A 23,028-nucleotide genomic window follows, 5' to 3' on the forward strand; every position below is an offset into this window, starting at 1 on the left:
CGATTTTGGGCTCATCTGACCACAACACTTTCACCCAGTTCTCCTCTGAATCATTCAGATGTTCATTGGCAAACTTCAGAAGGGCCTGTATATGTGCTTTCTTGAGCAGGGGGACCTTGCGTGCACTGCAGGATTTCAGTCCTTCACGGCGTAGTGTGTTACCAATTGTTTTCTTGGTGACTATGGTCCCAGCTGCCTTGAGATCATTGACAAGATCCTCCCGTGTAGTTCTGGGCTGATTCCTCACCGTTCTCATGATCATTGCAACTCCACAAGGTGAGATCTTGCATGGAGCCCCAGGCCAAGGGAGATTAACAGTTATTTTGTGTTTCTTCCATTTGCGAATAATCGCACCAACTGTTGTCACCTTCTCACCAAGCTGCTTGGCGATGGTCTTGTAGCCCATTCCAGCCTTGTGTAGGTCTACAATCTTGTCCCTGACATCCTTGGAGAGCTCTTTGGTCTTGGCCATCGTGGAGAGTTTGGAATCTGATTGATTGATTGCTTCTGTGGACAGGTGTCTTTTATACAGGTAACAAGCTGAGATTAGGAGCACTCCCTTTAATCTCAGCTCGTTACCTGTATAAAAGACACCTGGGAGCCAGAAATCTTTCTGATTGAGAGGGGGTCAAATACTTATTTCCCTCATTAAAATGCAAATCAATTTATAACATTTTTGACATGCGTTTTTCTGGATTTCTTTGTTATTATTCTGTCTCTCACTGTTCAAATAAACCTACCATTAAAATTATAGACTGATCATTTCTTTGTCAGTGGGCAAACGTACAAAATCAGCAGGGGATCAAATACTTTTTTCCCTCACTGTAGTAGATTCAGGCTGGTTTGATTTACTTGACCACTGAAGGATCTGATAATTGAACAGTTTTCCCACCTGTATAAATTCAAGCAAGCTATACTGAACAAAAATATAAACGCAACATGTAAAGTGTAAAAGATCCCAGAAATGTTCCATACGCACAAAAAACCTATTTCTCTCAAGTGTTGTGCACACATTTGTTTACATCCCTGTTAGTGAGCATTTCTCATTTGCCAAGATAATCCATCCACCTGACAGGTGTGGCATATCAAGAAGCTGATTAAACAGCATGATCATTACACAGGTGCTCCTTGTGCTGGGGACAATAAAGGCCACTCTAAAATGTGCAGTTTTGTCAAACAAGTTTTGAGGGAGCGTGCAATTGGCATGCTGACTGCAGGAATGCTGTTGCCAAAGAATTGAACGTTAATTTCTCTACCATAAGCAGCCTCCAACGTCGTTTTAGAGAATTTGGTAGAACGTCCAACCGGCCTCACAACCGCAGACCACATGTAACCACGCCAGCACAGGACCTCCACATCTGGCTTCTTCTCCTGCGGGATCATCTGAGACCAGCCACCCGGACAGCTAATGAAACGGAGGAGTATTTCTGTCTGTAATAAAGCCTTTTTGTGGGGAAAAACTCATTCTGATTGGCTGGGCCTGGCTCCCCAGTGGGTCGGCCTGGCTCCCAAGTGGGTGGGCCTATGCCCTCCCAGGCCCACCCATGGCTGCACCCCTGCCCAGTCATGTGAAGTCCATAGATTAGGGCCTAATTTATTCATAGAAATTGACAGATTTCCTTTTATGAACTGTAACTCAGTAAAATCGTTGAAATTGTTGCATGTTGGATTAATATTTTTGTTCAGTATAATTACAGAATAATTACGACCATAGTAAAGATTACATATGAAATTTCCTCTCTATACACCACCCAGAAACCTGTTATTGTACTACTAAATCTAACCGTATGGAGCACTGGGAGGCAATTGGCTTCATTGTAAATCGAACTTTTATCACCTTTCAGTGCTACTTTGAAGACTCTATATCTGCGGGCCACTAGAAAGAACCATAACAGGAGAAGTATATTACGGTCTTTTCTCCCTGGGGCTTTGGCTCGCCAGCATTTCACTGCATTTCCTTCACCGCAACGCCGTCCGAGAGGGGGGAGGGGGAGAGAAGAAAATCAATGCGCTGTTGACAAAATCGATAAGCACTCTCCTTTAAGGAAAATCATTGAGTGATGCTCTAAAATAACTTTGGGATCTACAGCCTTGGCCCTCTTGAGCTGTGGTCTCCTATAAACTGGTTTGCTGCTGCTCACAAAGTTGTTGAACGGTAAACAAGAAAACATTTGAAAAATACAAAATATTGTTTTGAAACTTGTTTGTTATAACTGTTTTAGTGGTAAAGCCATGTCACTTTGCATAAGCATTGTAATTATCGATACCGATATATAATATAACACCTCACTGTCCATCTCCGATTCCATTTCCTCTTGCATCCTCGGTTGACCCTGAAGTCACAGGTTTAGGGCTGAGTTGAAACCTCTCATCTGCTCCACACCTTTGCCAAAGCAGGTGCAGTGGTCTGAGACCTTTGGGATTCCACCACGCGTTTTACCACACACAGCTGAGCAGACTATCTTTTAATGGAAGTGTCAGAGATATGGCAGGATCCTATTTCAGGCCTGAAAGCTGAGATGATAAGTCATCATCCCACTGAAGGAACCGCAAAGCTGTGACACTTTTTCAAATGGGAGCTCCAATAAAATAATTTCTAATATCAATGACACAGCAGGAGTCTAAATAAATGAACTGATATAACTGTGGAATTTGGCATTATTTTGACGAGGCAGACTGCACTGCAATTGGATTCCATTGTGCATCATGAAATATAATCTTTTTAAATGGTACTGCGGTTATTTACAATGTGTTGACATCAGCGGTACGTGACTGTTATAATGCACAGCCCATTGCTGTGAAATCCAATGCAATAACCCAGGCCTTATTTATCTACTTCATTGGGCATGTGCCTAATTCTGAAAGACACTTTTGTGTTGTTTAATTAAAATAACCTTAGTCTCCGAAAGCAATAAAAGCATTCCCTAATTAACTACATGGTGTGTCTATTCTCTCTTGAGAACGCGACGCCAGCGGGTGCACCACACTTCAACTTTAAGCAGTAGTTATCTCTCGTTCCAGCACACACAGCGGCGAACGGAAAATGGTGGAGGCGCTGGATGATGGAATGCGTGTTCAGTGTTCACAGCTCCCGAGGAGAGGCGCAAATCACATTTCTGCCGCTGTAGTCAAAAACCATCCAGCAAGCAGCAGCCAATATGCCTCGACGCCACACAATGAGACACCTACTTGGCTTTCAGCTGTGAATATCAATGGCCGCCTGATAAGTCTTTTCTCCTCTGGATGCCTTCTAGGACACAGCAGGGCCTTTTGGCTCACTTGCTCCGAACCAGGAGGCTCCAGCTGCATTTGTCTGGCGCTCCGAGTCTCCCGCTTTCTTATCAAACTCATGTTTTTTTTCATCCAGACAGAATTGATCTGATAACCGTCTGGAATGGGGACCATTGAAATATGACAGCGGAGTTATCAGACAGGGTTTTTTAACAAAACCTTGCAGACTGCCAAAGGCTATGGAACTCGTGTCTATGGAAATCTTGACACATGGAACAATGCAAACAGTATGAGGGTCTTTTGGTCCTAGAACCACTCTGTGGATGGAGAAGAAAATGTTACAGTAACTGAAAGGTATTCCTCTCACAATGTCTGCCATTTTACTGAACTTCATCTGTAAGAGACCTCTTGGTTCTATTTAACTACAGTTTATTTTAAGGGAATAGGCCATGCCTTTAATTTAATAGCAGAAAACAAATCATTCAGTCGACATTCATTCCGGTTATACTGTAGACTATGGGGATATTGTCTATATGAATGCAGCTGCCACTGTATTTAAGCCATTGGACGCAGTTTATCATACCTCACTACGCTTTATTACAGACGTTGGGTTCAGTACACATCACTGCATTCTGTATCAGAAAGTAGGCTGGCCCTCTTTGAAATCTCTTAAATCAATGCATTGCACTCTTTTTGTTTATAAAGCTCTCTTGCATAAACTTCCGCTGTACCTTACTTCATTGTTACTTAATTGTTAACTTATAGATGTACGAGATACTACACCTGGTCACAGGGATGGCTACCTCTGGAGATCCCTTCGATCTCCACTGAGTTACAGGTAGGTACATCTGTTTTAGATCTCTAAAATTGGATGAATTGGTGCCTCTGGGACAATTCAAAAGGCTGATTGAGGACCTTTTTATTGAATAATGTTTGTTTTCTATGATTGTGTTTTGCTTTTAGTGTTGATGTGAATATTAATGTAATATTGATGTAATTATTGATGTGTATAGTGTGTATTGATGAGTATTGTTCAAATCAAATCAAATTGTATTTGTCACATGCGCCGACTAGAGCGAGTGTAGACTTTACCGTGAAACACTTACTTATGAGCCCTTTCCCAACAATGCAAAGTTAAAAAGTAACATTGATGTATATAGTGTATATTATTGATGTGTATAGTATACATTGATGTGTTTTTGATGTGTATTGAAGTGATGCTCAAGTGAGAGATGACCACTGTCAGTGTGACAATAGATAGTGCAGGATAAGTCAAATCAGTGAGACACAGAATAGGAATCATGGGAGCTAAAGGGCTATATTTCATTATCTAGTTTTGGGGCAGATTTCCATACTATCTCAATGTTTCTGGCCACGGGGCAGAGGGAGAGGGAGTTGGAGCGGTTAGATTTCCCACGACGGGTGAGGTTGATGGGACGGGCACATAGTAATCAGTCACTTGTGGTCTGCCGCGGGGCACGGGGGGAGCTTGCTGCTTGTTATCACATTACCCATGGTCCTCTGAGGAGATACATGCCTCCTTACATCTTTATACAGAGGATCCAATAGACTGGCAACAGTAGCGGGTAGGGGGTGGGTGGTGTGTGATGATATATCAGGGTAATAGGCAGCATGCTGGCAACACAAACTAATATATTGTGACAGCACCCTGTTGGTCAATTAACCTTGACATTACATCTTGTTATGCCAACAAGAGCAGCACCCCCGGTCCTTGTCCTTTCCCGCTGTGGGAACAACAACAGTGACAGTGCAACAATAGCTGCAAATGGGGTAGGAGGAATAGTGAACAGAAAAAATAACTAGCTACACAAGCTGGTATTTGTGTTAAGATTTATGTCAAACTAATGAGGAAGAAAGAGATTTAGTTTCAGACCAGGCCTCTGATTCCCTTCTTTGAAAGGCTACTCTGGGGGTGGGTGAGGTGGGGGGGAAGCACACTGGGCATCTCACTTGATTTGTGACTGACCGGCTCGATTCGGTCTTATGTAGCAACATTTGAAATTGTGGTTTTTACATTGGATAAAAGTAGAGACTCAGGGCTAGAAAACTGTATATCACACACTACAGTTGAGGAACAATGGGAAAGTAATTCTGCTTTGAAAGTTGATAAACTTGTAACCTCACTTTTGAGAAAATGGCCCTTGAATGTTTTGGTATACCTACTGGAGAGCTCTTCTTTGTCTACACCCATTCAGCATCGTTCACACCCTCTTAAGCCTTAGGTTTATACTACATCTATCAACAGTTGTCGCAGTAACATCATGAACATTCTATTGTCGTCCGACATCAAACTTGTCGTTGTCGTTATAAACACAAAAACTACAGCAGCCTGGTGGTCAAAAGGGGTCAAGCATCATGCTGTTGATGAGGGGTGATCTCCCCCTGCCCTCCGATGGAACACCCTCCTGACACGGGCCCAGGCGGGCGGGGGGCAAGAAGTTTGGTTCAAGGAGGGCTGTTCTTCCCATCTGTAAGCTGCTAGGTCTAAGTTCTGGTCCCTTAGTCCCCTCCTGCTGCCTAATGGCAGACCTACTGGCTCAGTCCAAGGGCCGGGAGAGGACCGGGACTAGAGCCAGACAGAGAGGGACTGTCAGAGTGCTGTGTGTGGATGAGTGTAGGGAATCAAGCGCAGGAACAAGGATGACTTCAACAGACTTTAGTAAATCCAAATCAGGTAAAGAGTCGCCAACCCAACCGGGCGGCGCGAACAATTACGCACAACACACAGTGCGGAAAACAAGAAAAGCGCACGCAGTGCGAACTCTCAAAAATTACAACAAACGAGAGAGAACAAACTCCTCTGTGGCAAGCTGACAAAATACAATCACGCATAACACCTGACCCAAACAAACGAAACTAAATAGGGAACACAATCAAACACAAACAAGGGACAGGTGTTACAAAGAGACAAAACCAAACGAACATGAAACATAGAACGGTGGCAGCTAGTACTCCGGAGACGACGACCGCCGAAGCCTGCCCGAACAAGGAAGAGGAGCAGCCTCGGCCGAAACCGTGACAGTACCCCCCCCTTGACGCGCGGCTCCAGCCGTGCGCCGACCCGGGGCTCGGGGACGACCCGGACGACGCGGAGCAGGGCGCGCAGGATGACCCCGATGGAACTCGGTCAGCAGGGACTGGTCCAATATGTCCCTCCTTGGCACCCAGCACCGCTCCTCCGGGCCGTACCCTCCCACTCCACGAGATATTGAAGACCCCCATCCGGCGTCTCGAATCAAGGATGGACCTCACGGTGTACGCCGGAGCCCCCTCGATGTCCAACGGGGGCGGAGGAGTCTCCTCTATCTCATACTCCTGGAGTGGACCAGCTACCACCGGCCTGAGGCAGGGCAGGCGGAGGGGCAGGTTTCTGGTCGAGAGCCAGACTCGATCTCCAGGTGCGTACACAGGCCCCTCACTGCGGTGGAGATCGGCGCTCGTTTTCTGTTGACGGATGGCCCGCTGCAGATGTACGTGGGCAGCGTTCCATGTCTCCTCCGAGCGCCGTACCCATTCATCCACCGCAGGGGCCTCGATCTGGCTCTCGTGCCAAGGTGCCAGAACCGGCTGGTACCCTAACACACACTGGAAAGGGGTTAGTTGGGTGGAGGAGTGGCGGAGAGAGTTCTGTGCCATTTCGGCCCACGGAACGTATCTCGCCCACTCCTCCGGCCGGCCCTGGCAATAAGACCTCAGAAACCTACCCACCTCCTGGTTAACACGTTCAACCTGCCCATTACTCTCCGGGTGGTAACCCGAGGTAAGGCTTACCGAAACCCCCAACCGTTCCATAAACGCTCTCCACACTCTGGAGGTGAACTGGCGGCCTCGGTCAGACACTATATCCTCGGGTACCCCGTAATGCCGGAAGACATGGGTAAACAGAGCCTCAGCGGTCTGTAGGGCAGTGGGTAGACCCGGCATGGGAAGGAGACGACAGGCCTTCGAGAACCGATCCACAACGACCAGGATGGTAGTATTCCCCTGTGAGGGGGGAAGGTCGGTAACAAAATCCACCGAGAGGTGGGACCAGGGTCGTTGTGGAATAGGCAGGGGTTGTAGCTTACCCCTGGGCAAATGTCTGGGTGCCTTACACTGGGCACACACCGAACAGGAGGAGACATAAATCCTCACATCCCTAGCTAACGTTGGCCACCAGTACTTCGTGCTAAGGCAGTGCACTGTCCGGCCGATACCCGGATGGCCAGAGGAGGGGGACGTATGAGCCCAACAAATGAGGCGATCGCGTGCACTCGAGCGGAACGCACGTCCGACCCACTGGACACTGTGGAGGACTTGGGTCGGTGCGTAACGCCCGCTCGATCTCGGCATCAACCTCCCACACCACCGGTGCAACCAGACAAGACTCTGGTAGTATGGGCGTGGGCTCAACGGACCTCTCCTCCGCGTCATACCGCCGAGACAGAGCATCTGCCTTCCCGTTCTGGGACCCAGGGATGTACGTGATTTTAAACACAAACCGGGCTAGAAACATAGTCCAGCGGGCCTGGCGAGGATTCAGTCTCCTAGCTGCCCGGATGTACTCCAGGTTACGATGGTCAGTTAGAATGAGGAAAGGGTGTTGAGCCCCCTCGAGCCAATGCCGCCACACCTTTAGGGCCTGTACCACGGCTAACAGCTCCCTGTCTCCTACGTCATAATTCCGCTCCGCCGGACTGAGCTTTTTAGAATAAAACGCACAGGGACGGAGTTTAGGTGGTGTGCCCGAACGTTGGGAAAGAACGGCCCCTATACCGGCCTCTGACGCGTCCACCTCTACCTGGAACGGTAAAGAGGGATCCGGATGCGCCAACACCGGCGCCGAGGTAAACAGGTCCTTCAGTCTCCCAAACGCCCTGTCCGCCTCAGCTGACCACCGCAAGCGCACCGGACCCCCTTTAACAGAGACGTTATGGGAGCTGCCACCTGTCCAAAACCCCGGATAAACCTCCGGTAACAATTCGCAAAACCCAAGAACTGTTGCACCTCCTTCACAGTGGTTGGGGTCTGCCAATTACGCACAGCTGACACCCGGTCTACCTCCATCTTCACCCCTGACGCAGACAACTGGTAACCCAGAAAGGAGACCGACTTCTGAAAAAAACAGACATTTCTCTGCCTTGACATATAGGTCATGCTCCAACAGCCTCCTCAATACTCGGCGCACCAGGGCTACATGCTCTGCTCGGGTAGGACTGTACACCAGAATGTCGTCGATGTACACGACTACTCCCTGTCCCTGCATGTCCCAGAAAATCTCATCGACGAAGGATTGGAAGACTGAGGGAGCATTCATTAACCCATATGGCATGACTAGATACTCGTAGTGTCCGGAAGTCGTGCTAAACGCTGTCTTCCATTCATCGCCCTCTCTAATGCGCACCAAGTTATATGCGCTCCTGATATCCAATTTTGTAAAGAACTGCGCACCGTGCAGTGACTCCGTCATAGTCGCAATCAGAGGAAGTGGATAGCTGTACTTCACCGTAATCTGATTGAGACCGCGGTAATCAATACACGGGCGCAGACCTCCATCCTTTTTCTTCACAAAAAAGAAACTTGAGGAAGCGGGTGAAGTGGAGGCCCGTATGTATCCCTGTCTCAGAGACTCAGCGATGTACATCTCCATTGCCTTCCTCCATACCTGCTGTTGGCGCGGTCGCTCCTGCTGATTCCATGGAATGATGCGTGATTCTGTCAGAGTGCTGTGTGTGGATGAGTGTAGGGAATCAAGCGCAGGAACAAGGATGGCTTCAACAGACTTTAGTAAATCCAAATCAGGTAAAGAGTCGCCAACCCAACCGGGCGGCGCGAACAATTACGCACAACACACAGTGCGGAAAACAAGAAAAGCGCACGCAGTGCGAACTCTCGAAAATTACAACAAACGAGAGAGAACAAACTCCTCTGTGGCAAGCTGACAAAATACAATCACGCATAACACCTGACCCAAACAAACAAAACTAAATAGGGAACACAATCAAACACAAACAAGGGACAGGTGTTACAAAGAGACAAAACCAAACGAACATGAAACATAGAACGGTGGCAGCTAGTACTCCGGAGACGACGACCGCCGAAGCCTGCCCGAACAAGGAAGAGGAGCAGCCTCGGCCGAAACCGTGACAGGGACAGAGAAAATAGTTTGTCTTTGCTGATCTACCACCAGTCTAATCCTCAAGGGTGCTGTCATTTCTGAGCAGAATCTAAATTAAATAAACTACTCAGTCATTATTGTAAAATATTTTTAGAAATGTTAGTATTTTCAGTCACCTGTACTTCTAATTTTCTTTTAAAATCCAAAACAGTCAATTTTGTAATGAGTATGTATTGCTTTTAGTTTAATACCCACAGAAACAGGTGTGAAAAACACTAATATCGACTGCCTTTGAAAATAAATGTTTTGGGAAATGTATTTTTGGATACGGTTGTCTGTATTATTTAGAGTAATGGCGGCGAGTGTGGAGACAGCAGTTATGGATCAAAGCATTTCTAACACTGAGAGGTTAATTATTGTCCCTGAAAACAAAAACCCTTGGGTGTTTAGAGGGAGTGCTGGAAAATTCATTACAGCGCCTCCCTCTGAGGCCACAAGGCCCTGAGCATGGTGTGGTGCGGCCCAACACAAATAGACACAGCTGCAGCGGACACACCCCTCTGAGCATGGTCGTGAGCTTTATGTAGCGCTTGCTACGGCATGACATGGCGTTCTCCATACAAATGATTTCATACAAGCCAATACTGTCAGTAGTCTGACCACAAACGTTTAGTGGTAAACTTGAAGGAGAGAAAAGTGGGACAGTCTGCATTAATCTCTACAAACATCCTGGTGGTGGCAATGCATGCTTGGATTGCGGATGGAACTACAGCAGGTAATGGAGAAAGTCATGCTTTTAATAACATCCTCTTTGTAGTAGGTCCTCCTTGGTGGGTAATAGATTTGTGACAGCGAATGAGAAATTATTTTATTAGATTTATTAGGATCCCCATTAGCCGACGTCAATGGCGACAGCTAGTCTTAATGGGATTTACACATAATGAAAAAGACATTACAGAAAAAATCCTCCTGAGTGGCGCAGCGGTCTAAGGCACTGCATCGCAGTGCTAGAGGTGTTACTACTGGGTTCATTCCCGGGCTGTGCCACAACCGGCCGTGGCCGGGAATCCCATAGGACGGCGTACAATTGGCCCAGCGTTGTCCGGGTTAGGGGAGGGTTTGGCTGGTGGGGCTTTACTTGGCTGCAGGCTGTCGCCTGTTGAACAGTGTTTCCTCTGACACATTGGTGCGGCTGGCTTCTGGGTTAAGCTGGCGGGTGTTAAGGAGCGCAGTTAGGACACATGACTCCACCTTCATCTCTCACGAGCCCGTTGTGTAAAATACAAAAAAGAATGAACATGTTCAGTTCTACATACATGTCAGTACATACACACAACAAGTAGGTCACATGGAGGAGAGGTGTTGCTGGTTGAAAATACTTTTGAGAGGGGAAAATGTATCAAGAAGACACAGAAGTTTTTGTAGGGATGAAATTCAACTCCATTTGAAAAACAGCCATTTCTAGCAGCATCAGCCAACAGATGGGGCTGAAGAGGAGCTTCTGGCTTGGAGAAGAATCCATGGAACTTTGTTAATGTCACAAGGCATTCCTCTGAGCTATACCAGAGATACAGCACAAGATGCCCAACTCTGACAACACTATGCATTCAGCTTTACCTCCAGGAGCCAAGGCTTGTAGATAACTATCTATTTATATGTAGAAATAGCCACAAGGAATAATTTGCTATGGCAATGGATTGATTATGTCTTCTTCATGCTGCCTTCTCCCCTTGAATATTCCTTATTAATGCCCTGTCCCTATCCTGGGAGTAGCTGTATCAATATTCTTTATTAATGCCCTGTCCCCATCCTGGGAGTAGCTGGATCGATATTCCCTGGCACAAACACGTCGGTGGGCTGGCAGCGCTCGCCGCGGAGTCGCTCGTTTTCTAGTTCTGACTGAATGCTGGAGCAAAAACTGTAATTTAAACTCTACTATAATGGAGTGGCTTTTTCGGGGGCTGCTTGTGGAGAGCATTTCTGTCTGAGGCGTACCCAACAACCCCTTATTTAGTCGTTGTCCACATCACACAATGTGATAATTAGGGAGAGAGGTGGTACATGGGTTGTTACAAAGCCTAATGGGCTGGTTGCCACTGTGACATTGCCAAATACAGACAGTGAAATGAGGGAAAGGCAGGGTGTTTTGGAAGGGTAACGCAACTCCATTGTGAGAGGGCTAATGCACCAGGTTAGCTGTTGCTGGCTAGGATTGGGGTGTGTGGTTTAGTAGCTACATGTGGCAGGTGGCGTATCTTCAAGCCCTCTCACGGTGAAGCAGTTCTAATATGAGGGACCATTACTCTGAGGCACAGGGGACATCAGAGTCACCCCCCCACAGTGTCTTCATTATGGCTTCCATATGCTCCTCAGTGGTGCTAATTTCATTGGAGCACCCAACGGCTCCAACACACTTCTATGAGGAGACCAGGAAGTGTTTGTCGCTTGTCATTTGTCAATCAATGAAAGTCCATCTCTGGACTGGTGGGGTAAAGTCCAGGGCAGCACATACTGACCATGGACTACTGTCTACAGCTTATACAGCTTTATTTCCCAAAGCAAATCTGTTGTTGGTTTTAAATTAGCCTCCCCAGACGCAGGAGAAATCTCTAATCACTATCAGGCTCCCTGCGCTATAAATTTAGGACAGCATAATATGACAAGTGCCGTTATTCACGTTTGAACTAAAGCAATAGAACCTCTCTTTTTCATGGGAGCCGTTTCCTGACACGAGAATTACTTCCACATGAGCCGGTGGATATGTCTATATTTAGGACTTGGGAGGCTGAACGCAACAACATCAACTGGATAAGTAGGTTGGGGTTTGGGATAAACAAAGGATGTTGCTGTCCCAAACTAACTGCTACTGTTCCACAGACTTTACAGGCAAAGACAAGTGTTAACTCCGGAATCACTGGGTGGAACATTTGTATACGAGTGATGGGTTGACAGTTGGTCAGGATTCCAATATGCTGTAGTCGTGTCTCCTGTCAGGGGAGGGTGTTGATGGAGTGAGGAAACACAGGGTGCCCAGGCAAACAACAGCAATACAGACAACCTTGAAGATTGAAAAAGTGAATTTGCTTTCTTATTTACAACCTGGATGGAAGAGAACACTTTTGCTTTGAGAAAACCAACAATCTTGGAAAATAGTCATACTGTCACACCTGCTCCCGCTCCCCCTCCCTGGCGCTCGAGGGCGCCAGGCTGCCCATCATTACGCACACCTGTCACCATCGTTACGCACACCTGTCACCATCATTACGCGCATTAGCGCTTCATTGGACTCACCTGGACTTCATCACTGCTTGATTACCTCCCCTATATCTGTCTGTTCCTCAGTTTGATCCCCGTGTCTGCATTAATGTTGTTTCGTTCCCGTTGTCCAGACCCTGTCGGTGTTTTGTTCCTGTCTGTTTGTCCAATAAATGTTCACTCCCTGTACTTGCTTCTCGTCTCCCAGTGTCTGTCCTTAAATATACACTGTTTGTTTTCTTGTCACCTCAAATGCCAAATGGGTTTCTAAAAGTAGGTGCAGTACTTCTGAGTAAGACCATTAGTTCCTATCCACAATCGGTGATAATGATCACTTGTACTTTGTTTGCAATTCATCGCTAAACAACATATCCAAGGGTGCTGTGATGCATTTGTGAGACGTCTACAGGAAGTAGCTACTCAACCAATCCCCACTCTGTCACCGGGCAGGTTAGGGGACACCAACCACAAACATGACTCACGTGGAATTTTGTTGAGCTCGTTCATGAACTTGTCCTTGAGCTTGGAGAAGTCCTCGCTGGATCCGGTGCCAGAGATGTCGGTAGCGTTGGCACCGACCGTGGAGGCGGTGGTGGACATTGGGGCCGCTGCCAGGGCTTCCCTTCGACTCTCAGCCATGGTGGTGCCAGGCAGCCAGGCAGAAGCTGGAGGAAAGATGGAGAAAGAGTTGAGATCTAACACACCTCATTTAATATTGCTTGCACTATACATAGAATAAATAGATACAGAAAGAGAGGCAGATCGACAGAAGAGAGAAAGAGAGACAGAGAGAGAAAGAAAGAGAGTCAGGTAAGATTAGCTGGTTGTGACAGATGCCTGCCAGGGACAGTTTTCTCTGGCCCTGCTATAGATGAGTGAGTGGAGCTCCCTCTGTGTGACCAGTTGCTGGCTCAGCCTGAGTAAACACACCTGGATCCCACAATGAAATGATCCTGCTGGGTTCTACCAACAGCCCCAGGCAGATGAAGCTGGCTTTCACACTACACAAAGGCTGTGTCCCAAATGTAAGGAATAGGGTGCCATTTGGGACCTCTAACACCTCCACTTTCTACTTTAAGTGTGGGCTTTTAAGCTGTTATCAATTCTAGTCATGCAAATGATTCCCTGGCATATGATCGGATTGAGAACAAATATACTATTGCTAACCTTTATAGCATGCAAGACATAGGGATAACCCACTATTACCCCCACTGTGTACTTCATATAAACAACCAGCGGGAAGCCAGATGTGTTTACTTTAGATTTATGTCTCTGTTACAGGAACTAGGAACAGCCATTTTACAGTAGTTAAGTGGTGTGGGTGTGTGTTTGCTAAGAGGTGCAGGGCAGGTTGTCACCAACCGCTGCTGTCACCATGGCGACGGCAGGGTTAATGGCCCAGATGTTTGATATATGGATATATATATTTATATATTGCCCCATACTACTACATTGTATAAAAAAGTATAATGAGCTTGTGAAACAAAAGGTATTTCCAACGTACCCTGTTTAATGATACTAGAGTCAGAATCCCGTTGATGGAAGAATGTATAGATACTCTATGAGTCACTAGATGGCAAGGTGATCTGATTGCCTTGTAGGTTTACTGAGTGTGTTTATGGGAGAAAACTTATCAAATTTAGAGTGCAGTGTATTCACAGGATTAGAGCGTTAGCTGTTGTTCACTCACTTTGCAGGCATTGGCAAGCCTGTTAGCATGAGGCGGTGTTGTTCACTCACTTTGCAGGCATTGACAAGCCTGTTAGCATGAGGCGGTGTTGTTCACTGACTTTGCAGGCATTGACAAACCTGTTAGCATGAGGCGGTGTTGCTCACTCACTTTGCAGGCATTGACAAGCCTGTTAGCATGAGGCGGTGTTGTTCACTCACTTTGCAGGCATTGACAAGCCTGTTAGCATGAGGCGGTGTTGCTCACTCACTTTGCAGGCATTGACAAGCCTGTTAGCATGAGGTGGTGTTGCTCACACACTTTGGGTTTGCCAGCTGTTGCATGGGAACACGTTGTGAACACACAAGAGGTCGGTGTTCTCCAGCTGTGTTGTTAACACGTATTTAATGACCCTGGCAGATCTGACAAAGACATGCTTTAGGGTGTCGAACACAAGCAACGATAATGACAATTTACCATAATATACACCTACAGGCTACTATATAAAGGGTATATAATTGCATTGATGTGCTCTAATGCAGGTTCTAGCTTGCCTTGAAACCCCTCCCTAAAAGCTTTGCTAATTGCTATGAATGAACACAGCAATCAGTGCTTCTGTAAGCCCTTTGAATCTCCCCTCTAGTTCAAGGTTCCGCCTACACCTTCATGTTCTCTCTGTCTTCCCTTGTCTCCCTTTGAAAGGCAGCAGCGAGGTTAGTGTGGGGGCTGAGCCATGGAAAGGCACGACGGGCCACGACAGAGACACTTCAGCGCAGGCAGGGAGAGGACTTTTCAGAGCATAATGCCGCTCTCAGGAGAGAGTAGGCTATGTGGGAGGAGGCATCTTCTCTACTATTGCAGATAGGATTGATGCTGTGGGAAGGGAATGTTTTACATTTTACATTTTCGTTATTTAGCAGACGCTCTTATCCATAGCGGCTTACAAATTGGTGCATTCACCTTATGATAGCCAGTGGGACAACCACTTTACAATTTAGTTAAAATTGGGGGGAAGGGGGGGTAGAAGGATTACTTTATCCTATCCCAGGTATTCCTTAAAGAGGTGGGGTTTCAAGTGTCTCCGGAAGGTGGTGAGTGACTCCGCTGTCCTGGCCAGAGCAGCGAACAGTTTTGACTGGGCTGAGCGGGAACTGTGCTTCCGCAGAGGTAGGGGGGCCAGCAGGCCAGAGGTGGATGAACGCAATGCCCTCGTTTGGGTGTAGGGACTGATCAGAGCCTAAAGGTACGGAGGTGCCGTTCCCCTCACAGCTCCGTAGGCAAGCACCATGGTCTTGTAGCAGATGCGAGCTTCAACTGGAAACCAGTGGAGTGTAAGGAGGAGCGGGGTGACGTGAGAGAACTTGGGAAGGTTGAACACCAGACGGGCTCCGGCGTTCTGGATGAGTTGTAGGGGTTTAATGGCACAGGCAGGGAGCCCAGCCAACAGCGAGTTGCAGTAATCCAGACGGGAGATGACAAGTGCCTGGATTAGGACCTGTGCCGCTTCCTGTGTAAGGCAGGGTCGTACTCTGCGAATGTTGTAGAGCATGAACCTACAGGATCGGGTCACCGCCTTGATGTTAGCGGAGAACGACAGGGTGTTGTCCAGGGTCACGCCAAGGCTCTTTGCACTCTGGGAGGAGGACACAACGGAGTTGTCAACCGTGATGGCGAGATCATGGAACGGGCAGTCCTTCCCCGGGAGGAAGAGCAGCTCCGTCTTACCGAGGTTCAGCTTGAGGTGGTGATCCGACATCCACACTGATATGTCTGCCAGACATGCAGAGATGCGATTCGCCACCTGGTTATCAGAAGGGGGAAAGGAGAAGATTCATTCTGTGTTGTCTGCGTAGCAATGATAGGAGAGGCCATGTGAGGATATGACAGAGCCAAGTGACTTGGTGTATAGCGAGAATAGGAGAGGGCCTAGAACTGAGCCCTGGGGGACACCAGTGGTGAGAGCACGTGGTGCGGAGACAGATTCTCGCCACGCCACCTGATAGGAGCGACCTGTCAGGTAGGACGCAATCCAAGAGTGAGCCGCGCCGGAGATGCCCAACTCGGAGAGGGTGGAGAGGAGGATCTGATGGTTCACAGTATCAAAGGCAGCAGATAGGTCTAGAAGGACGAGAGCAGAGGAGAGAGAGTTAGCTTTAGCAGTGCGGAGAGCCTCCGTGACACAGAGAAGAGCAGTCTCAGTTGAATGACCAGTCTTGAAACCTGACTGGTTTGGATCAAGAAGGTCATTCTGAGAGAGATAGCAAGAGAGTTGGCTAAAGACGGCACGCTCAAGAGTTTTGGAGAGAAAAGAAAGAAGGGATACTGGTCTGTAGTTGTTGACATCGGAGTGATCGAGTGTAGTTTTTTTGAGAAGGGGTGCAACTCTCGCTCTCTTGAAGACGGAAGGGACATAGCCAGCGGTCAAGGATGAGTTGATGAGTGAGGTGAGGTAAGGGAGAAGGTCTCCGGAAATGGTCTGGAGAAGAGAGGAGGGGATAGGGTCAAGCGGGCAGGTTGTTGGGCGGCTGGCCGTCACAAGTCGCAAGATTTCATCTGGAGAGAGAGGGGAGAAAGAAGTCAAAGCATAGGGTAGGGCAGTGTGAGCAGGACCAGCGGTGTCATTTGACTTAACAAACGACGATCGGATGTCGTCAACCTTCTTTTCAAAATGGTTGACGAAGTCATCCACGGAGAGGGGGGGGGGGGATTCAGCAGGGAGGAGAAGGTGGCAAAACGCTTCCTAGGGTTAGAGGCAGATGCTTGGAATTTAGAGTGGTAGAAAGTGGCTTTAGCAGCAGAAACAGAGGAAGAAAATGTAGAGAGGAGGGAGTGAAAAAAGTGTATTGTATTGTATTGTAGGCCTCAGGCGTGATGTTTTCACGTTCGTCCACGTCAGACTCCAATCTGAAGGGCGCTAATGCACACCTGCTAAAGTTTCCCGCTCTCCTAACAGGCATGAGTGAGTCAGAGAGAGAGGCTGAACAAAGGAGCTCCACCAAACGGCTGTAATTACTAGAAACCCTGAGCAGAAAACAGCCCCATTTAGGAGCACATTTGCATTGTGGGAACAAGAGAGACAATCTATCCACTTAGTGGCCAGATCAGCACGGCGGGGCCGTCATTAAAGAGAACATCCGGAGCATTAGGGAGATCTTTGTGACACACCCTGATGTTTGGTGGCACCCCCTGTTGGGCCCCTGTGAAGAGTACACACCCACCTACCAGGCCTCTCAAGGTCAAAGCACCAAGTGATGGATGCTATTGGCTCTGTGCCTATAGACATGCCTCTGGGAGAATGAGTGGCTACAGGCTACATGATGTGGTAACTATATAGTATATAGGGTTGATATCAATGTTATATTAATGAATCACCACTGATGTGTTATAGAAAGACGTTCATAAACAAATTATCATCAAATGCTTAAAGGATTTACTAACTTGGGTCTGGCTCAAGGAGTCCATTTCAATGTTCTCTATGAGCAGGTGTTCACATATAAAGTGTAAAACACCTTGGATCAATTTGACATTATTGTCAAATGCATTATGCTTGGAGAGAGAATGTTCTCAGGCCTACTGTGAGTTGGAGACCACCCACGGAGACAGTGATACTCATTTCAAGGATCATCCCAGAATATTAAAGGGTTATTCTGTCTCAAATTATATGTATACTTGTATAAACAAGTCTCGTATAGAGGCTGAACACCCTTGTCTGGCAGGTGACCCACTTGAACATGGAGTAACATTCTGTTCTGGCTGGATGGCAGCTCATTTGCCTCATTTTCCCCTTTCCATGGGCTGTCATCGCCATAGCAATCATATCTCCATTTCAACAGTAAGTCAATACCTGCCCTTTCAATCACTGTTATTATAAACCAACTACAAGCCAAAGCTAAATAATACATCACAGAGGGCATGTTTACTGATGCATGTCGATAAAATTCAGAAATGCCCTTTGACCACAAAGCGTCAATTATGTTATTATGAGAGCACCTCCTCTCACAGTCATGCACCAGCACACCCTCTATGTTCCACTGCTGAGGCCACACGTCAAATGTACCTAATCTGTCAGATACAAGGGAGATACAAGGACAGCTAAAATCTCAGGACGCCAAAGCCTGGAAATCTCTCAAATCAACACGCCAAACAAAGATGGAGGATAATGGAGTCGGGATAGTGGACAGATTAAAACACGACCAGCTACTTTTAGCTTTCAGTCATGTTCCTCTAAGCACACCTGAGGAAGCTCAGAGAGTCTGAGTTTCTACTTCCCCTCTTCCATCCCAAAAGTTCATCCCTCCCGAGGTGTGCCATGCAGGTGTAAAAGCCCTACCTAATTACAGGACGGCCAGATGGCTTAGCAGGGCCCCCATCACACCCAGCGCCTGGCTGGCGGCACCCCAGACCAGACCAACTCCTCCCCACTATCCAGCCCGATTCACTCTAACTGGGTCAGCTCCCTCCCTCCCTCCATGCCCAAAACCTCCACACTCTGCCCCCTCCCAGGCGCAACACTGGCAATGCTGTTTTTCTCTTTCTCTCTCTCTCGCTCTGTATTGGTTGAGAAAGATAGATATAGAGATACTGTAGAGTTATTACTACTAGAAACATGTTCTTTAAGCTACCATCAAGGTTTAGGTTTGGAAAGTGTGCTGCTTTCATTCCGAGTTTGTTCTCCTGCAGGTTTCCAATTTTTGCCAGGACTCTCAGCGGGCAGAGTGTTTTGGACCATGCTGTTAGAGGAAATTACAAGGCTGCCAAATCAGCCGAACTCTAAATCCATTGGAGATGAGAGGGAAAGCTGAAGCCAGGGAAGCCAGGGAGATGAGTATTGCAGTCCATTTCATCAGAGAGGAATCAAAAAGTATACTTTCATGTGAAGGACGTGAAAGAGAATGGGAGGAATGTCCAATGACAGTACACCTTATGTGTAGAATCCATGAGTTAACTAGCCAGTTAATGTTTAACTATGTCCATTTAGCGAAGAGTTAAATATCAACTGCTAATTGGTAGGTTAACTTAATAACCTCTGATAACGGAAGAAAGAGAGACACTCCAACTGAAGTACTACTGTCATCCATCCCCGTTTCAGATTAAAAACCTGCTTCAGATTTAATTCCTAAAAAGGGTACCTTAAAACCACTCACTCAGTATTTGAGGTGCATGTAGCTGTGGACCTGTGGTCCTCTGTAGCTCAATTGGTAGAGCATGGCGCTTGTAACGCCAGGGTAGTGGGTTCGATCCCCGGGACCACCCATACGTAAAAATGTATGCACACATAACTGTAAGTGCACACATAAAATAAACTTCAGTTAGTGCTAAATACGGCTGCTAGAATCCTGACTAGAACCAAGAAATTTGATCATATTACTCCAGTGCTAGCTTCCCTACACTGGCTTCCTGTTAAGGCAAGGGCTGATTTCAAGGTTTTACTGTTAACCTATAAAGCGTTACATGGGCTTGCTCCTACCTATCTTTCCGAGTTGGTCCTGCCGTACATACCAATACGTACGCTACGGTCACAAGACGCAGGCCTCCTAATTGTCCCTAGAATTTCTAAGCAAACAGCGGGAGGCAGGGCTTTCTCCTATAGATCTCCATTTTTATGGAACAGTCTGCCTACCCATGTGAGAGACGGAGACTCGGTCTCAACCTTTAAGTCTTTACTGAAGACTTATCTCTTCAGTAGGTCATATGATTGAGTGTAGTCTGGCCCAGGAGTGTGAAGGTGAACGGAAAGGCTCTGGAGCAACGAACAGCCCTTGCTGTCTCTGCCGGGCCGGTTCCCCTCTCCACTGGGGTTCTCTGCCTCTAACCCTGTTGCAGGGGCTGAGTCACTGGCTTGCTGGTGCTCTTTCATGCCGTCCCTGGGAGGGGTGCGTCACTTGAGTGGGTTGAGTTACTGACGTGATCTTCCTGTCTGGGTTGGCGCCCCCCTTGGTTTGTGCTGTGGTGGAGACCTCTGTGGGCTATACTCGGCCTTGTCTCAGGATTGTAAGTTGGTGGTTGAGGATATCCCTCTAGTGGTGCGGGGGCTGTGCTTTGGCAGAGTGGGTGGGGTTATATCCTTCCTGTTTGGCCCTGTCCGGGGTTTCTTCGGATGGGGCCACAGTGTCTCCGGACCGCTCCTGTCTCAGCCTCCAGTATTTATGCTGCAGTAGTTTATGTGTCGGGGGGCTGGGGTTAGTTGGTTATACCTGGAGTACTTCTCCTGTCTTATCCAGTGTCCTGTGTGAATTTAAGTATGCTCTCTCTAATTCTCTCGTTCTCTCTTTCTCTCTGAGAACCTGAGCCCTAGGACCATACGTCAGGACTACCGGGCATGATGACACCTTGCTGTCCCCAGTCCGCCTGGCCTTGCTGCTATTCCAGTTTCAACTGTTCTGCCTGCGGTTACGAAACCCCTACCTGTCCCAGACCTGCTGTTTTCAACTCTTAATGATCGGCTATGAAAAGCCAACTGAGAGACCTGAGCACCTAGGACCATACGTCGGGACTACCGGCCGTGGTGACTCCTTGCTGTCCCCAGTCCGCCTGGCCTTGCTGCTATTCCAGTTTCAACTGTTCTGCCTGCGGTTATGGAACCCCTACCTGTCCCAGACCTGCTGTTTTCAACTCTTAATGATCGGCTATGAAAAGCCAACTGAGATTTACAGTGGGGAAAAAAAGTATTTAGTCAAATCAAATCAAATCAAATCAAATCAAATTTTATTGGTCACATGCGCCGAATACAACAGGTGCAGACATTACAGTGAAATGCTTACTTACAGCCCTTAACCAACAGTGCATTTATTTTAAACAAAAAAGTAAGAATAAAACAACAACAAAAAAGTGTTGAGAAAAAAAGAGCAGAAGTAAAAATAAAGTGACAGTAGGGAGGCTATATATACAATAGAATAAAGTGACAGTAGGGAGGCTATATATACAGGGGGGTACCGTTGCATAGTCAATGTGCGGGGGCACCGGCTAGTTGAGGTAATATGTACATGTGGGTAGAGTTAAAGTGACTATGCATAAATACTTAACAGAGTAGCAGCAGCGTAAAAGGGATGGGGTGGGGGGGCAGTGCAAATAGTCCGGGTAGCCATGATTAGCTGTTCAGGAGTCTTATGGCTTGGGGGTAGAAGCTGTTGAGAAGTCTTTTGGACCTAGACTTGGCACTCGGTACCGCTTGCCGTGCGGTAGCAGAGAGAACAGTCTATGACTAGGGTGACTGGAGTCTTTGACAATTTTGAGGGCCTTCCTCTGACACCGCCTGGTATAGAGGTCCTGGATGGCAGGGGAGCTTTGCCCCAGTGATGTACTGGGCCGTACGCACTACCCTCTGTAGTGCCTTGCGGTCAGAGGCCAAGCAGTTGCCATACCAGGCGGTGATGCAACCAGTCAGGATGCTCTCGATGGTGCAGCTGTAGAATTTTTTGAGGATCTGAGGACCCATGCCAAATCTTTTTAGTCTCCTGAGGGGGAATAGGCTTTGTCGTGCCCTCTTCACGACTGTCTTGGTGTGTTTGGACCATGATAGTTCGTTGGTGATGTGGACACCAAGGAACTTGAAGCTCTCAACCTGTTCCACTACAGCCCCGTCGATGAGAATGGGGGGCGTGCTCAGTCCTCTTTTTTTTCCTGTAGTCCACAATCATCTCCTTTGTCTTGGTCACGTTGAGGGAGAGGTTGTTGTCCTGGCACCACACGGCCAGATCTCTGACCTCCTCCCTATAGGCTGTCTCATCGTTGTCGGTGATCAGGCCTACCACTGTTGTGTCGTCGGCAAACTTAATGATGGTGTTGGAGTCGTGCCTGGCCATGCAGTCATGGGTGAACAGAGAGTACAGGAGGGGACTGAGCACGCACCCCTGAGGGGCCCCCGTGTTGAGGATCAGTGTGGCAGATGTGTTGTTACCTACCCTTACCACCTGGGGGCGGCCCGTCAGGAAGTCCAGGATCCAGTTGCAGAGGGAGGTGTTTAGTCCCAGGATCCTTAGCTTAGTGATGAGCTTTGATTGGTCAGCCACCAATTGTGCAAGTTCTCCCACTTAAAAAGATGAGAGAGGCCTGTAATTTTCATCATAGGTACACGTCAACTATGACAGACAAAAATAGAAAAAAAAATCCAGAAAATCACATTGTAGGATTTTTAATGAATTTATTGGCATATGATGGTGGAAAATAAGTATTTGGTCAATAACAAAAGTTTCTCAATACTTTGTTATATACCCTTTGTTGGCAATGACACAGGTCAAACGTTTTCTGTAAGTCTTCACAAGGTTTTCACACACTGTTGCTGGTATTTTGGCCCATTCCTCCACGCAGATCTCCTCTAGAGCAGTGATGTTTTGGGGCTTTCGCTGGGCAACACAGACTTTCAACTCCCTCCAAATATTTTCTATGGGGTTGAGATCTGGAGACTGGCTAGGCCACTCCAGGACCTTGAAATGCTTCTTACGAAGCCACTCCTTCGTTGCCCGGGCGGTGTGTTTGGGATCATTGTCATGCTGAAAGACCCAGCCACGTTTCATCTTCAATGCCCTTGCTGATGGAAGGAGGGTTTCACTCAAAATCTCACGATACATGGCCCCATTCATTCTTTCCTTTACACGGATCAGTCGTCCTGGTCCCTTTGCAGAAAAAACAGCCCCAAAGCATGATGTTTCCAACCCCATGCTTCACAGTAGGTATGGTGTTCTTTGGATGCAACTCAGCATTCTTTGTCCTCCAAACATGACGAGTTGAGTTTTTACCAAAAAGTTATATTTTGGTT

General features: G+C 47.4%; 1 protein-coding gene across 3 annotated transcripts in view; it reads right to left on the reverse strand.

Moving 5' to 3' along the window:
- The window catches only part of LOC123491257 (synaptotagmin-1-like), a 184,051-nt gene that overhangs the window by 66,131 nt on the left and 94,892 nt on the right, over positions 1–23,028 (reverse strand). For all 3 annotated transcript variants that reach the window (XM_045221504.1, XM_045221506.1, XM_045221505.1), the window contains one exon: positions 13,087–13,269. In XM_045221504.1, coding sequence (XP_045077439.1) covers positions 13,087–13,243 — 157 coding nt within the window. In that variant the 5' untranslated portion in view covers positions 13,244–13,269. The remainder of the gene's footprint in view (positions 1–13,086; positions 13,270–23,028) is intronic.

The sequence above is a fragment of the Coregonus clupeaformis genome, chromosome 7 (assembly GCF_020615455.1).
Source record: "Coregonus clupeaformis isolate EN_2021a chromosome 7, ASM2061545v1, whole genome shotgun sequence".
NCBI classification, from domain to species: Eukaryota; Metazoa; Chordata; class Actinopteri; order Salmoniformes; family Salmonidae; genus Coregonus; species Coregonus clupeaformis.